General features: G+C 38.5%; 1 protein-coding gene across 10 annotated transcripts in view; it reads right to left on the bottom strand.

The window, feature by feature from the left end:
- Positions 1–16329, bottom strand: part of Pcl (polycomb protein Pcl) — a 374533-nt gene that overhangs the window by 91117 nt on the left and 267087 nt on the right. For all 10 annotated transcript variants that reach the window (XM_067143090.2, XM_067143088.2, XM_067143087.2 and 7 more), the window contains one exon: positions 1426–1493. In XM_067143090.2, the coding sequence (XP_066999191.1) occupies positions 1426–1493 (68 nt within the window). The remainder of the gene's footprint in view (positions 1–1425; positions 1494–16329) is intronic.

The following is a 16329-nucleotide window of genomic DNA, read 5'->3' as shown; positions in this document are numbered from 1 at the left end:
AAAGCTCTCTCAATATTTGGTTCAACATACAGTATGTTTGTGAGAGGTTTTTCTCTGTAATGAAACTTCACAAGTCACGACTATGTGTGAGATTATCTGACAAAATCTTGCAAAGCAGTTTCATCAGTTTCATCATTACTTCGACAAAGCATTGAAAAGATACAGTAGCGTTTTGTATGTGGTATCTTGTTAAATAAAATGTATTGTCACAGTTTTACTCAAATAAGGGCATATTGTATGGATTTGTATTTGTTTATTGTATATGATATATAAACCACAATAATAAAATAATGTGCAGTGTGAAATTTTCGTACTCGGAAAGGATGGCTGCTACGACTAGATGGCTGGGGTGTCTTACTGTTGTTAATTGGTAGGGAGGGAGAGCAGTATTCCCCTCCTGAACGGCTAGTTGAGTCGGTCACACTGGGAGGAGCAGTTCCAGAATGGTGGTAGCCTTAATGTGCAAGCATGAGGCCAGCTCATCGCATAGCATATCAGTGCGCTGCACAGGTGCGACATTCCTGGTCACAGCCGTATTAGATGGTGTGTATTGTACCAAAATAGAGTGTTCATTGAAGGAGAAAACACTAGACAATGGAGAAAGGTGATGTTCAGTGATGAGATGGTGAGGTGGTGGTGATTATTGTTTTAAGAGGAAGTACAACTAGGAAACCATCCTCTATATAACACTAATCAGAGGAAAAGGTGGAAGGGATCTGACACTTCAAAAAATGAAGATATCGGTCAAAGAAAGGCAAGGGCCACGAAGGGCGTGAAAAAGGACTCCCTAGCCCTCGCAAAACTAATAGCATCGGGGTCGGAAAAGAACAAGAGTTGTCCAAGGGAGGACGAATAGAATAGATGACAGTGAGGAGCCTGGCACAAGTTAGTGGAAGCAATGCCAGGACTCAGCTGAGGGCCCCGTGGTCGCCAACCCACGCTCTAAAGTTCAGAGCCCCTGAGGCCCCTTTTAGTCGCCTCCTACGACAGGGAGGGGATACTGTGGGTGTTATTCTACCGCCCCCACCCACAGGGGGATCAGTGATGAGACCTGAACTGGTTTGAAATATGACACCTGATATCAAACCGCCTTCCATAGTGCAATACCTGTATAGAAGTGTATTTAAATCAATTTTGGGTAGAATTTAACATAAGATCACAATATATTGCAATGAAACATGAGTTCCAGACAAGAAGCCTGCCCACCCCATCAGAAAATATATATTCAACACTTTAATTATCCACAAAGATACAATGATTTCTGGTCTCCTATGAGCAGTAGCAGTAGTCACCAGATAGAAGATCACTGGATCCCTAAAGAGGTTGAGAATAGTAATTCTGAAAAGTAAGGCAGCTCTCCAAGTTGATGGTTTGACAAAAAGATTATTCAACTGGTTTGAAACAATTCCATCTTCTAGAACTTACCTATTCCTATTATTTGTTAGTACTGATAATATTGTGTCCTTCCTCTCTTCAATGCCAGTATCAAGAATCTGCAACAAATGAATATCAAAATTAAACAAATTATTTTTAGAAAGTCATATTTCAATCACATTACACGACCAATCTTTTGCCTCAATATAAAAAATCTTTAATGAACAACAAAGTTGTTAGTGTTAACCCATTCCGCTACAATGAAGGGTACAGCCGTCAAGAGTTCCACATTCATTAACATGCAATGACGGGTACAACCGCCCCCGTGTACTCAAGTTGGAAATACGTCTGGCTGACTACCGATTTCTTTTGATTGTGATGTTGTACTTTAGAATTACGTTCCTAGGTAGTTCTAGCGGGATTACATGCCAATGTTAATATCCAAAGACTATTTTTTCAATGTTCATTTTGCTTCTGAAGTGGGTCATCCTGTTCATGAAATGAATGCTACCACGGAGCAAGATGTCATGTAAACGTCATGAGGAGGAAGAGGAAAGAATCCTGCAATTTCCGCTTGATAGTGGTGATGAAGATATCTCAATTATCTGATAGTAGTTTTAGCACTAATAGTGCGTCTGAGAAATGTGACTCCGCTCGTGAAAGTGATAGTGAAGATGAAGATAACTTCGTACATAACCTCACCGTATCGAACAATTGAAAATGGAGTTTGGTCAGTAATTTTCCGAAAGGCAATGCTTGTGCAGTTGTTTGGGAGCTAAATACTGCAGTCAGGAGGAGTCTGGGTGATAATGCTACAGAATATGACGTTGTGAGTCAGTTCCTTACTGACACTTTTTGGGAGGGAATTTTCAAGGAAACCAATGCATATGCAAATAAAATTATGGAAGATGTCACCCTTCCTGATTACGCCACTATAGGAGGGCCATCTGAAGGTAGCACACCAATGAGACTACAGGGAAGGCACTGGAGTCATTTTCCTGAAACGACTGCTCCTACAGCAAGTAAATCAGCCACATCAAAGAGATGAAAAGTTTGTTTTGAGCATGGAATCCAGAAGGAATCTTGCTTCGAGTGCAACAAATGCAAAGTTGCCCTCCACATGGATGGATGTTTCAAGGTGTACCATACCTTACAAGACTTCAGTTAACTGCAGTAAGTTAAACTCTAACCCAAAATGTTGTTAGTTTGATGCAGTATGCTTTTGTAACCATTTTAGCATCCATAATATAAAAATATAGGGGAAAAAAAAAAAAAAATCGCATTCCGATGTACATTTCTCAAGGAAAATATTTGCATGGCAAATGGCAATGGGTTAAAATTCAGCGGTATTGTACGGAAAGGAATAGAACGAAGTAACTTAATAGATACATATTTACCAGACATTGTAACAGGAGTTGAATCATGGCAAAGAAGTGACATGGTTAAGGAAATTTTCTTCTAGAACTGGAATGTTTATTTTACAGACAGGATAAAATTGAAAGGATGAGTATTCATTCTGGTTTCTTAAGCTATGAAAAAGTGAAGGATGAGAAACAATACATTCTAGGAATAAAGATTACAGTAAAATTCCACTTAACCAAACTAAAGGCGGGCAGAGCCATTTCGGATAACACATTTTAAATTTATTTATATAAATCATTGGAACTACAGTTAGAGCAAAAGGAAGAAATATTGTACAACTACTACGTATTACCTTTTCAAGGGCAGTAACTTGAAAGTGGTCGGTCTAGACGTCAATGAGATTAGAAAGTTGAAGTAGTGTAATGAACATGAATAAATCTATGTTTATTCAGCGGTTAACTCTAGAGATCAAATTATTCATGATTACGTCACTTTATAAGAGAAGCCTTCACGATCTGGTTCCCTATAAAAGAAAAAACAAAGGCATGATGATGATTATGATGATGATGACTTGGTTAAAGGGCCCTAACATCTAGGTCATCGGCCCCATATAAAGGAATACTTTGATCTTGAAATATGAAAAATTTAAATGGATGTGTTAATATCAGTCGAAGATATGAAGAATTACATGTTATCATTCTCATGTTTAGGTCCGTATTGAAATGTACAATGAAGTCAAATAAATATTAAAGTTTATTTATTCCACCTGTTCAATACATGTTGGAAAATTAATATGAATTGTAAAGATGTTTTGAATAGTACAAACTGTTATTAGGAAAAAAAAAAAAAAATTAAAAAAATCAATTCTAGCAGCTGAAGAAGGAAGACTTCCATTGTGTCTAGATTAAATACGCATTAAAAAAAAGTCGTGAACATTTAGTAGAATAACTGCATTAGTATGAGACATTTATGAAAGAATGCTCAGATAAGGTTGCTTGCTGTATTATTGGAAAAGAGAATTAATTCAAATATGCAATTTAAAATAAATCTTGCTAAAGAAAGAGTAGCAATCCAATGTGTGATCCGTCAAATATAATAGTAATGAACGGATAGTCATATGGCAAGTGTAATTATATAACCGAGTTAAGGTTATAGTGAAATTGTACAATATTTAATTAATTCATATACTTTACAAAAGAAAATAATTTATAAAATCCTCCTATCAATACAATTCAAGTCATCTGTTAGATGAAGCAAAGTCTATACATGTTTCAGCCTAATCTCAAGGCCATCTTCAGTAGTAAAACAATGATTACATAATATACAAACAAATTAAAAATCGTAATGATGTGAAGTGACAGTGATCATGATTAGTGAGTTAAAAACACATTGAGGTGCAAAGTCCTCTCGTCTAATAGATCTTGCTGACTGTTAAATAAAACACTATGCTGAGGAGTGTAGTGAGACCGTCAATACTACGAATAAAACGTGTATAACATTTGTAACTCAAAATTGTCGTCTCGAATGGAGATGACCTTGTCGGTCACAAGTCACATTGACAACGTTTTATTCGTAGTATTGACGGTCTCACTACACTCCTCAGCATAGTGTTTTATTTAACAGTCAGCAAGATCTATTAGACGAGAGGACTTTGCACCTCAATGTGTTTTTAACTCACTAATCATGATCACTGTCACTTCACATCATTACAATTTTTAATTTGTTTGTATATTATGTAATCATTGTTTTACTACTGAAGATGGCCTTGAGATTAGGCTGAAACATGTATAGACTTTGCTTCATCTAACAGATGACTTGAATTGTATTGATAGGAGGATTTTATAAGTTATTTTCTTTTGTAAAGTGATAACCGTCAATACAGAATGAGATTCATAACTTGCAATAATTCATATACAGTAAAATCTCTATAATCCGGCGACTGGTTAGTCCGCCACATTTGGTAATCCAGTGCCCTCAGGAAACACGCATCATACTGTCTTCCCTCCCTCCTCCCTTCACTATCCACTCATTCTGTACGCCGCTTTCCCGACATTAACCCTTTCGCCATTGTTATCAAGTTTACAACCTAGTGTATACAGTAGTACGTACTGTACGTACGTGTAGGTACTGTATTTTGTAGTGTCTTTATCTTGTGTACTACCTGCAATGTCAACCAAAAGAAAGCACGTGACCAAGTTTGTGTCAAAAAACAAGCGATAATAATGAAACTTGACAAAAGAGAAACCATGGCAAACCTAGCACGGACTCATGGCATTGGACGATCTACAATCTACGACATCAAAGTCAACCGTGATAAAATCCTGGAGTATGTAAGGAGTGCTCAGGGAGACTTGAAGGGAAGAAAGACAGTTAAAACAGGTGAGTGTCCTGGAATGGAAAATGCTTTATTCACTTGGTTTATGCAAGAGCGTGCCAGGTAAATGCCAATATCGGGCGACATTCTTCATGAAAAGGCAAAATAATTTTACGAAACAATAAAGAAAAAGGACAATTTTCGGGCTAGCGATGGCTGGCTTGATAATTTTAAGAAAAGATTTGGGATTCGTTTCTTAACTGTCAGGGGAGAAAAATTGTCTAGTGAATTTGATTTTAAAATCCAAGAATTAGGTCTTCTGCCAGAGAGAGTTTAAAACGCAGATGAAAGTGGTTTATTCCGGAGGATGTTACCGCATAAGACCTTCGTACAGACTTCTGAAGAAAGTGCCCCAGGAAGAAAAATGTCAAAAGAAAGACTGATATTCATGCCTTGTGCAAACTCCACTGGCACACACAAACTTCAGTTACTGGTTGTAGGAAAAGCCAAGCAGCCTAAGGCATTTCAAAACGTATCTCACTTACCAGTTACCTATAAAAACCAAACCAACGGATGGGTTACCCGAGATGTTTTTACCGAATGGTTCAAGGAAGATTTTATACCGGCTGTAAAAAGATTTTCAAAAGACCAAAATTTACCTCCTAAAGCTTTGCTACTTCTGGATAATGCTCCTGGACACCCTAAAGAAGAGGATCTACATTCTGAAGAAAGGAAAATTCAAGTCCTCTACATGCCTCCGAACACGACACCACTCTTGCAGATCATGGACCAAAATGTAATCCAGCAAATAACAGTTAATTACAAAAAAACACTCCTCTCTGATATAATAAAATAAACTAATGGAGTAATACATTTTTTTGAAAGAAAAAAAAAACACATTCGAGACATCGTTTTCAATCTAGCTCACAGCTGGAACAAAGTTTAAAGCGACACTATCCAGTGTTCGTGGAAAAAGGTTTGGCCAATGCACCCTGCTTTCAATTCTGAAAATGTGGTTGACCATTCTGAAGATGATAACTCTTCTTTGCAATTGCCTTCCCAATTTTTGCAAGTTTTCTAACAAATGTGAAGTGGATGTTACCCTGACAAACGAGGATATCACCAATTGGCTTTAAGGGACAAGCAAGAAAAATTTTCAGTCCCTGTCTGACGAAGAAATCCTCAAACAAATTCGATCCCCGGATGACGAATCTAATGACGTTTTGGAGGTTTCGACTCGGCGAACTGTGACCAACAGCGATGCATTGAATGCTCTCAATGTCTGCACTCAATGGGCAGAAGAAAATGGCATCGCAGGTGATGATGTCCTGGTGCTTAAACATTTAAAAGAGTGCATTTTTATAAAATGTATTAATCAAAGAAATAAAAAACAATCAATGATTATTTTTCATAGCCAAAACCTGTATAAGTATTATTTTTTTGAGAAACAAATGTACTGTACTTATCTATAAAATTGTTTATTTTACTCCCGATAATACGGAATTTTTCCGGCGCTTGCCCGGTCCCATATATGTCGGATTATCAAGATTCTACTGTATATCTGAGTTTCAGGTACGATTGGCATAATACCAAAGAAATATCATGAGTGAGAAGGAGATTATAATGTATGAGAACTGTATGTACAAAGATATGATGTGCTACATTGACTTTGAAGGAGGCTAAAGGGAAGATGATGTAATTGACTAACATGATGAGAGACCAAGTGGGCATTTCTTTGCATTATTTCTTTATTTTTCCTTTTTCCTGAATTATATTTGAGTACAAAAGTATTTTTTTCATAATATTTAGGTTTGATTAACCTCTACTTGAAGGAATCCACATGTAATGAATTTTTCTTGACGTCGCACCAACACAGATAGGTCTTATAGTGAAAATGGGATAGGAAAGGCCTAGGAATGGGAAGGAAGTGATCGTGGCCTTAATTAAGGTACAGCCCCAGAATAGCCTGGTATGAAAACTGGAAACCACGGGAAAACCATCTTCAGGGCTTCCGATGTGAACTCACAGCTGCACACTCCTTACAGAAGAATAGACTTCATATACTGTATCTGTTTCAAAAATAAATATCAAGTGCTAATATTAATACTAAGCCTCCAACTGGAAGAATATATAAACATGCAACACATTTTATTGTGGTTCAAATATTTCAAGTTTCAAAGAATTCTTAATTAAATGTCTGTTATTGCAGTGTAAACTAAGTATCATCTTAGAAATAACCTCAAAGAATAGCCAGGGAAGAGTACCTATTTAATAAGGTGATATGGACTGAATAATATATTAATAATAACGTTATTTGCTTTACGTCCCACTAACTACTATTACGGTCTTCGGAGACGCCGAGGTGCCGGAATTTAGTCCCGAAGGAGTTCTTTTAAGTGCCAGTAAATCTACCGACACGAGGCTGTCGCATTTGAGCACCTTCAAATACCACCGGACTGAGCCAGGATCGAACCTGCCAAGTTGGGGTTAGAAGGCCAGTGCCTTAACCATCTGAGCCACTCAGCCCGGCGAATAATATATTAATTATAATACTACGTACATGGTTAGTAGTGGTTACTTGTATGATATTACGACTTACAAGGAATGGATCTTTGATAAAATAAAATACAAGAATGTCTTTGTATAATAGATATATTATATGGTAATGCTTTTTGGAACACTGAACAGTAGAGTGTCTTCGTGTAGTAAAAATAGGAATAATTATGAATCTTTGATGATATATTTGGGTTGATAGATTATGATAGGGATCTTCCAAAGTGTATGAGATAGATAAATGAGGCTAGTAATAGAAGATAGGATTTTATTGAAGTAAGTAACCATAATTAAAGAAAGAAAGAAAGAAAGAAAGAAAGAAAGAAAGAAAGATGGTAACTAGTAACACCCCACAGATTCTTTCAGGTACCATTTTCTTGAATAGTTTTCTTGATATAACTGCTTACTCATTTTTCTTTGTATATGTTTGGCATGTGCATGTACATTTCCGTCATTCATTTATTATGAGAAAGCTTTTGACTGTGTCAAAGGGACAAATTGATTGCGATCCTAAAGAAACATGGAGTCGATTGGAGGGATAAAAGGCTAAAGAACTTGTACTTAAACCAGAGAGCAAGAGTAGGAATAAGAGATTAGACGAGACGAGTGAAGATATTAACTTAGGGATGAGGTGTACGACAGGACTGTTGTTTGTCACTGATACTATTCAACATCTATCTCCAGGAAATAAAGCTTTAATGGAAAAGGTGGAGTTTGTGTTAGGGGTCAGAGAGTAGTGTGTACAAAAATTTGCAGATGATATAGTTGTGACGGCAGAGAGCACGTGAGAAATAATGAAAAATGTTGATGAACGCGGCACAAAACTAAAAGAATATGGAATAAGACGACCAGTAGTGTGATAAATGGAGGAAGAGGTAGAAAATGCCGAATTAAATATATGGGGTGAAGAAATAGAGCAAGTCAATAACCTTAAATATATGGGAAGTACTGTCAGGGAACAGAAATTAAGAAAAGAATTGCCATGGCAACAGAAGGTTTCAAGAGAAAATTGAAATTACTTTGTGAGCCATAAAACCAAGATTTATGCAGACATGCGAAGTTTCAAAAGTAAAAAAATCAGGAGAAATTTGGCAGTGAACTGCAACATTTTATGACACATCACTGATGGCAGAACATGTACCAATTCACTATAATTCAATACATTACCAACTCTATTTGGCCTACATATATATATTTCATTATTTATACATGAAAACTAAATACTGGACATACCTGAACTTTAGGAACATGTGACTTCTCATCCTTCAGTATGCTGAACACATTATAACTGATTGTTGTTCAACACACCCGTAGCTGACTTAGCCCCCCTCAGAAACTCTGAACTAAATTTTTGCTGAAAGCACTTGCCTTGCTGAACTGATTTTAAGGTTAAAAATCTCTCCAAAGTTTGTTTAGACAGCAAGGATCTGAACTGTGTTTTTGTCTTTGTGACTCCACTAAATATCCTTTCACATTCTGTACTGCTATGTGGAATTGATAAAATAGCAAGCATCACCTAAGAGAGTCTGTCATATTTAAGTACACCATCAGCTGATTTCATCTAACCTATCAATGCCCATTGAACATCAATTCTTCCTTTTGCAAGGTCTGTTTCTTCGAGTTGAAAGTTAAAGAACTGGGAGTGCAGAATATCAGTTTCTTTATCTAAATGTTCCGTTTCACTAGTCAGAATGTTTGGAAACTTGTTAATGAAACATCTACAGCTACAAAAAATGATGTCTTACTTATAGCAGAAGTATTTGCAACTTCTGCATTAATTAAAACTTCATCTTTGAATGGAAATTTGTGTACCATGTAGTCATATGATGAACAGAAACACTTTCTGACGAAGAATATTTACTTTTCCTCAGACTTGTTCACCAAAACAAACGCAGAGTTCCCTATCATCAGATCACAATCATCCTTTTGATTTGCTGGAGTATGATAATCTACACGAGAGGTGCTCATGTTGGGCATTCCGTCCCCCACGACGCCCAGCACTGTAAGCGGGCGGGCTGGCAGGCGGTGACCGTATGCTATTCAGCCAGTGACGTTGTGGCTACATCACAAGCCGTGAAGGTTGGGCGAAGTTCTTCCAGTCACTGTATCACGGCAGTGATACTAGAGTTTGAAATGGAGGCAGAAAATAATGAAAGAAAGAAGGCAGAAATCCACGTAATTTTCAATTTACGTTGTAAGAAATAAGTTATTTATATTCATTGCAGTTTATGCATTTTGATAGGAAACAATAAAGAGCTAGGCATTGTTTTTCCCTCGTTTATGTGTGAATTATCATTCGGTTTGTACAGTTGTGCAAACATATACAGAAATGGAAGATACTGGCAATATTCTATGTGGAAATGGTCAGTGACTTACCAAGAAGAGAACTAGTGAATTGGATATTTACGAATTACTGATGGATTCTGATGGAGAGAAAGATGTAAGTGTTGATGACAGCGACAACACTATTGACAATGAGTGCACTGACAGCATGACGGATGTATCGAGTGATGCGGAAGACGGTGGCGATACTGATAGTGATTTCATAGGTGGGGACGATGCTGGTGCAAATGGTGTACACAATCATGTGAACAATGACGACTGGGGTTCTTGTGTAGGGGCACAGAAAGATATTTCATTTACAAGCCAGGAGCATCTAAATCTTCAAATTGATACTTCATCAGCCACAGGAGCATGCACATAAAATTTTTTGAAAGCCTACAACTAACCCTCAAAGAAAGTAAAGAGCGGACTGATGGCCACGACCCTTTTAGTTGCCTTCTCCGACAGGCAGGGATTATCTGTGGATTCAACCCTTCCCATCCACAGGGGGTCCAACAGATGGTAAAAAACAACAACCCGTGTCCACGCCTAGGTCGCCCCCTTCACTTGCCTCTTATGACAGGCAGGGTATACCGGGGCTGTATTCTTTATCTGTGTCTGACACCCACAGAGGGTAACAATATGAATGTGTAATACAAGTTCAGTAAAAATTCGAAATCGTTGGGACGCAAAAATCGGACTTTAAATTATGTCATTTTGAATTAACCGCCAACTTGCAATTCAGAAATGCCAAAATCCTTGCTGCATCACAAGATATTATAAGACCCATTATTGCATGCAATTAACATTGATTCACAGTTTTAAACTTTCAAATGCCATGAAGAAAAAACAAAAAACCTACTTCCAAAATGTATCCAAAAGGTGCATTTACAGTATTCAAATAATGCACTTGGATAACTCTGACAAACATAACCCCACGCAACGAAAGAAATAAACATGATTCAAAGATGAGGGCAAATTATGCTGACTCCCCTGTGCAAGTCCTTTACTCATTGGATTACTGTACTGTATGCATTTTAGATCTCCTTTACTTGCACGGAAAGTACCCGATGCCCTTAAAACATCGTGGTTTATCGAACTTTCCTATGACGAGGGGAGAGAGTCTCTCGCCTTCGTCTACATTACAACACAGTACAATGACTCTATCCTTGTACGAATTCCCGCTATGGTACTTCTATCGTGGTTCGGTTTCCCAAACCTTTGCCATGTCACAAAGTACAGTCGAACCTCCCTTTTGCGGACACCGTCGGTTCTGAGGAAAAATATCCGTTACGAGAGGTGTCCACTAAAACAAGTTTGTAAAAATAATCGAACATTTTAATGGTAAAGAACATCCACATTAAATATAAGCATACATATCATCATTTTTATTATTCTAAGTCATTTCTGTGTTAGTATTTCATAGAGAGTTATAAGTGATTTTATATCATTTACAAACATTACAGCTTCGTGAAGTAATCGTGAAGCTTCGTCTGTGTAAAGTTAGCACGTGTTTTCTGAACTGCGATATTCTCGAAAACTCCTTTAAAATTTCATTTCTATTATTCACAATTGTGTTTATTTGAGTTTTCCAGCAGTTGAATTTTTCAGCAAGCTTTCTCACTGAAGGTCCATTGCCACTTTCTATAATAACATTTCTTCTTGCCTCGAGATCTAAACACGATCGCCCCTTGTTACTCACGTTTCACAGACAACTGAAATGCTATGGTGGGTACTGTATTTCTGTCTCACTAATTAGCGCCTGTACTGTCTTTTCCTTCTCAAGCTGACTACCTGAGCTCGACCTAATCAGCCATAATCCAAGTTATGAATAGAATGATGCAAGGAGGGAAGAAAATCCCCAGGTATAACTTGGGAGTCAACTGTCTCTGGCAGCATTTCTGGGCAATTAGAATTCTCAGAATAGGCCATACACCACTAGGTAGAATTGCATTTCGATGTACCTTCTCTCCCCTTGCATTCGAAATAGTACAAACATTCAAAAGGGATTTCCTTATGTCTGAAGAATGGTTTTAACACACTGCGGACCGGCTGCCCTTCACCCCATGCACAACCCTGTTCCCGGCCACTTTCTAACTTCCTCCAAGCCTGAGTGCATGCATTCAAATAAACTGTCAGAATTTCACTAGCTTTTGAAGGACTATTGTGTATTTTTCTAGTGGCCTTCCTGAATAGTTGCTGAAATACAGGGTATTTCTTGAAATCTATTTCGGCTCATAGTTTGCGGAAATATGGGTTTTTTTGTTAGAGTATTGGTTGGCCAGTAATCCTTCAGACATGATTTCTTCAACTGCCCTATCAATATACACAGAGCAACATTTTTTTAAATTTCCCTGCTAGTGACATAAGTCCACTTTAGTGTTTTAGGGGATACTTTATGAAAATGTGAATTCTGCTCATAGTATAAGTTTGTCTGTTCACCTACATACTGAAAAAATTCCTCACCAAACATAAGTCCTGCTACTTGTCCTATGTTAACAGACTCATTAGGCCATACCTTTATACCAGGAGCACCTTCAAAATCCTTTAGCGTAGGTTCACTGTTGTCCATAACCCAGTTGTCAGAAAACACTACATCATTCACAATATTTAGAATATTTACACCCTAAAACAATTATCAGACTCATTCTGCGCTACGTGAGTTCCACACCTTGAAGATAAGGCTATATCCTCACCATCATTTGAAACATTTCCGTTAGAAGGTACTTCATCATCGAACTCTAAATATTCAGCATCACTTAGATATGCGGAGCCTGTATCGGTACACAATTCGCAAATAATTTCATCCTTATCTAAACACATGCGATGCCTGGGCGCTGCCATCTTGCATGGTTCTTCGAACTTTGTAAACATGTTGTCAAGAAATGCAAAGAAAATCTATGATATGAAGAACACTCGAAAAGAAATGCGACTATCGACTGTGTAGAACCATACATAACAGAGTTCTATCACCCTTGACCTCCAAATAGTTCCCGTATATCTCAAAAGATAGCACTGAAGTTCAGTCTGCTGGGCCTGCTGCCAATACGAGATAACTCGGGATCGGTCCGCAACGCTCAGCTAGGCAAACACGAGTTTTCTCGGGACCGGTCCACTCTGTGTTAAAAGAAAAGATGACATGTCGTCCGGCGTAATAAATTGTCCTGCAACGTGTAAAGTGCCCGCTTAAGTCAAGTCGACGGGACAAATGGCGGTGTCCGCGTAAATGAGGCCCATTTAACACTTGTCTTATGTAAAATAAAATTGGTTCTGAGGAAAATTGTCCATATAGGGAGGTGTCCACTGAATAAGGGTGTCCGTTAGGACAGGTTCGACTGTATTCTAAGACCTATTAATGCATGCAATCTTCCTGATTCACAGTTTCAACTTTTGAAATGCCATGGAAAAGACTATTTCCAAAATGTATCCTAAAAGATACATTTACATTATTCAAATAATGCACTTGGATAAATCACTGACAAACATAACCTTATGCAATGAAAGAAAAAAACATATTTTAAAGATGAGGACAAATTATGCTGGCTCGCCTGTGCAAAGGCTTTGTTTCTCGGGTTACTGTACCATCCGCATATTTTAGATTCCTTGCACAGAAAGTGCCTGACACCCATAAAACATCATGGCTTATCGAACTTCCCTGTAACGATGGGAGGAGGTCTCTAGCTACTGTGTTCATTGCAACACAGTAGGATGACCCCTCACCCTTGTGCGATTTCCCAGCTGGTACTTCTCTCCTCTAAAACCATAAGACCGTTTGGCCTCGACACTAAGAAAAAAAACAATGCAGTTTCATCGGCATTGACAATATTGTTCGGTGTGTAGGCACTGATTATGTGAGCCATGCTTTTTCAACAACTGTCGGCATCACCAGTGATAGCGGATTCTGCTTCTCTGCACACTGCCTGCTACGTGATATTATGGTGCTCCTTAAAACGCTGAATACAGAAGAATTAAGATTTCATTCAAACTTAGCAAATATGAAGTACACTGTAGACACATGGAAGTGAGTGAAAGTACAGAAAGCTACCGCAGCACGTTCTGGAAGAGACGTTCTATCGTGACGTGGCTAAATTTAAAATTTAAAGGCAGTTTTGAATTTAAAAGTCTGAATTTCGGTAATGGGACAGATTGTTCTTCGAATTACGAATTACCCATATTTCGAATTAAACAATTTAAATATCATGCAAAACCGTACCTCATGTTTCCGGGGAACAAGAGCTTTTCAAGTTAGGCAGGATTTTGAATTAACCGATTTCGAATTATCGAGGTTCTACTGTACTTGCTTTGCATTTCAGTAGGTTTTCATAAATATTGTGTTAGTTTGAATTATCATATAAATTTGATGTATTTGAAATATGTGTTGTACATTCTATATAAAGCATCAAAAAATTCTGACAACATATGGCGTCATGCCATATTTTATGTTTCGTAAAAACACATGACTTTGGTATGATGAGATAAAGTTTACTTAGTATACCATATTAATATATCCCAAGATTATATAAACAGCCTACAACGTGTATAATTGCTGTGAAACCAATGGAATACGATTGAAATTTATGCCTGGCACCAGTGGAATAGTGTGCTACAATCGACTCAGTACTCGGCGTGATCTCTTCTATAAGTTGTTCAGTTATTTTTGAGTCCATGAGATAGACGAGTGATGCCCATGTAGTTGTTGTGTTTCCCTCTATCTCCTTTCTTAAATAGAGGGACAATGACTCATTTTGGTCCAGTCTTCAGGTAGTTTTTCTTCTTCCTAAATGGATATGTGTCAACAACCACTGCAATCCTTGCACCCCAGCAATTTTGATCATGTCAGAGCCTACCTCATCTATGTCTGTTGTCTTTGCTTTACTCATGTTCTTCAGGGCATTTTCCAATTCCATCCATGTTGTAGGAGGCTCCACATTTTGAATCTTGTCTTTCGCCATGGTTTCCCATTTGATGTTTAAATTTTCACCATTATAGGTACGAGGGTTAGGGAAAGAGGCATTGCAACTTCCTTTTTTTTTTTTTGTGCAAATATGTCAGTGGATCAAAACTGCTATTTGTCGCGTGAAGCTATGCAGGCATAGTGTGTATTCACAACAGATGGCTCTGTGATTGCTGGTAGAAGCATAGAACATGCTCTGAAATGAGAATTATGGTGAGCATCGTGCGAGGTGGAAACTCATGTTGAGCAGCGCGCATACATCAAAATAGCCGGGAGAAATGCGAGTGTGTCACAGTGAATTGGTGAAGTCCTTGGGAATAAGCCCTCCCATACCGTGGTAGTGGGTAGGAATGTTTCAGCAATGATGCGTCAACTGGTGAAAAGCAATGCTCGGGACGACCCGTCAGTGTGCTGACGTGTCACATGCCGTCATCGGGCAGCTCCTGGAGGAAAGCAGACAATGGACTCAACTGCAGTTATAGAGGGCAAGTGCCATCAAGAAACACATCATCCACAGGATATTGCAGACATTGCACAAAATGGCATCGTGGTGTGTACCGCATGCACCTGATGGAAGTTCAACGGTGGAGGTGATATGCAACACACTTGGACCACATAGCATGCTGGCAAAAGGAAAAGCAACATCTTCCTGTCACAAATAATCGCCATCGATCAACTTTAGGCCAGGGTATACGAACCGGAACTCAAACATTAGCCTGCGGTGTGGCTACATGCTACTCACGAAGGCGGCAGAAGTTCTGTCAGAATCCTTCCCCCTTGAAATTGATGGTGATCGTCGCATATGACATCAGGGTTGTCATTATGTGCCACTTCATTCCACAAAGTAGAATGAGCACAGAGTACTATAGGGACTCCCTGGTGCGACAGGTACAACGTGGCGTTCTGGGGAAACGTCCGTATCTTGTGGAAGGTGAAATCATACTGCACGCCAAAGGAAAACCACATCAAGCAGTGTGCATGGCGGCAACTGCGACACTAGGGATGGGAAGAATTGGAGCATCCACTGTACTATCCTGACCACGACGTAGTAGGCAGCTTGCGACACGAGAGAAAATTGCCAATGTTGTGCGACAACAGATGACCAATTCACACGTGATGCGGCAAATGGGGACGCTGATAGTATTCAATGTCGCCCACATCGCAGTCAGTGTGTTGTGAATGTTGCAGGGGATTACTTTGGGGACCTATAGACACTGTTTTGCCATGTCAACTGTGTATGTGCTGTGCTGTAAAGTAGGAAGTGTGCTTGGCTGTAATAATTTTGCACCATGAAACCAATACTGTCCTGTACACTACTGCAATAAAACTGTGGGGCATAATGCAGAGACTTTTGCCCCAACCCTCGTACAATTTTTCAAAATACTGTCACATCTCATCTCTTAATCATTCCAAGAGATGTTTCCATCTTCTTTCTGCAGGGTCTTTATTC

The sequence above is a fragment of the Anabrus simplex genome, chromosome 3 (genome assembly GCF_040414725.1).
Source record: "Anabrus simplex isolate iqAnaSimp1 chromosome 3, ASM4041472v1, whole genome shotgun sequence".
NCBI classification, from domain to species: domain Eukaryota; kingdom Metazoa; phylum Arthropoda; class Insecta; order Orthoptera; family Tettigoniidae; genus Anabrus; species Anabrus simplex.
This window is presented reverse-complemented; position numbering and strand designations above follow the sequence as displayed.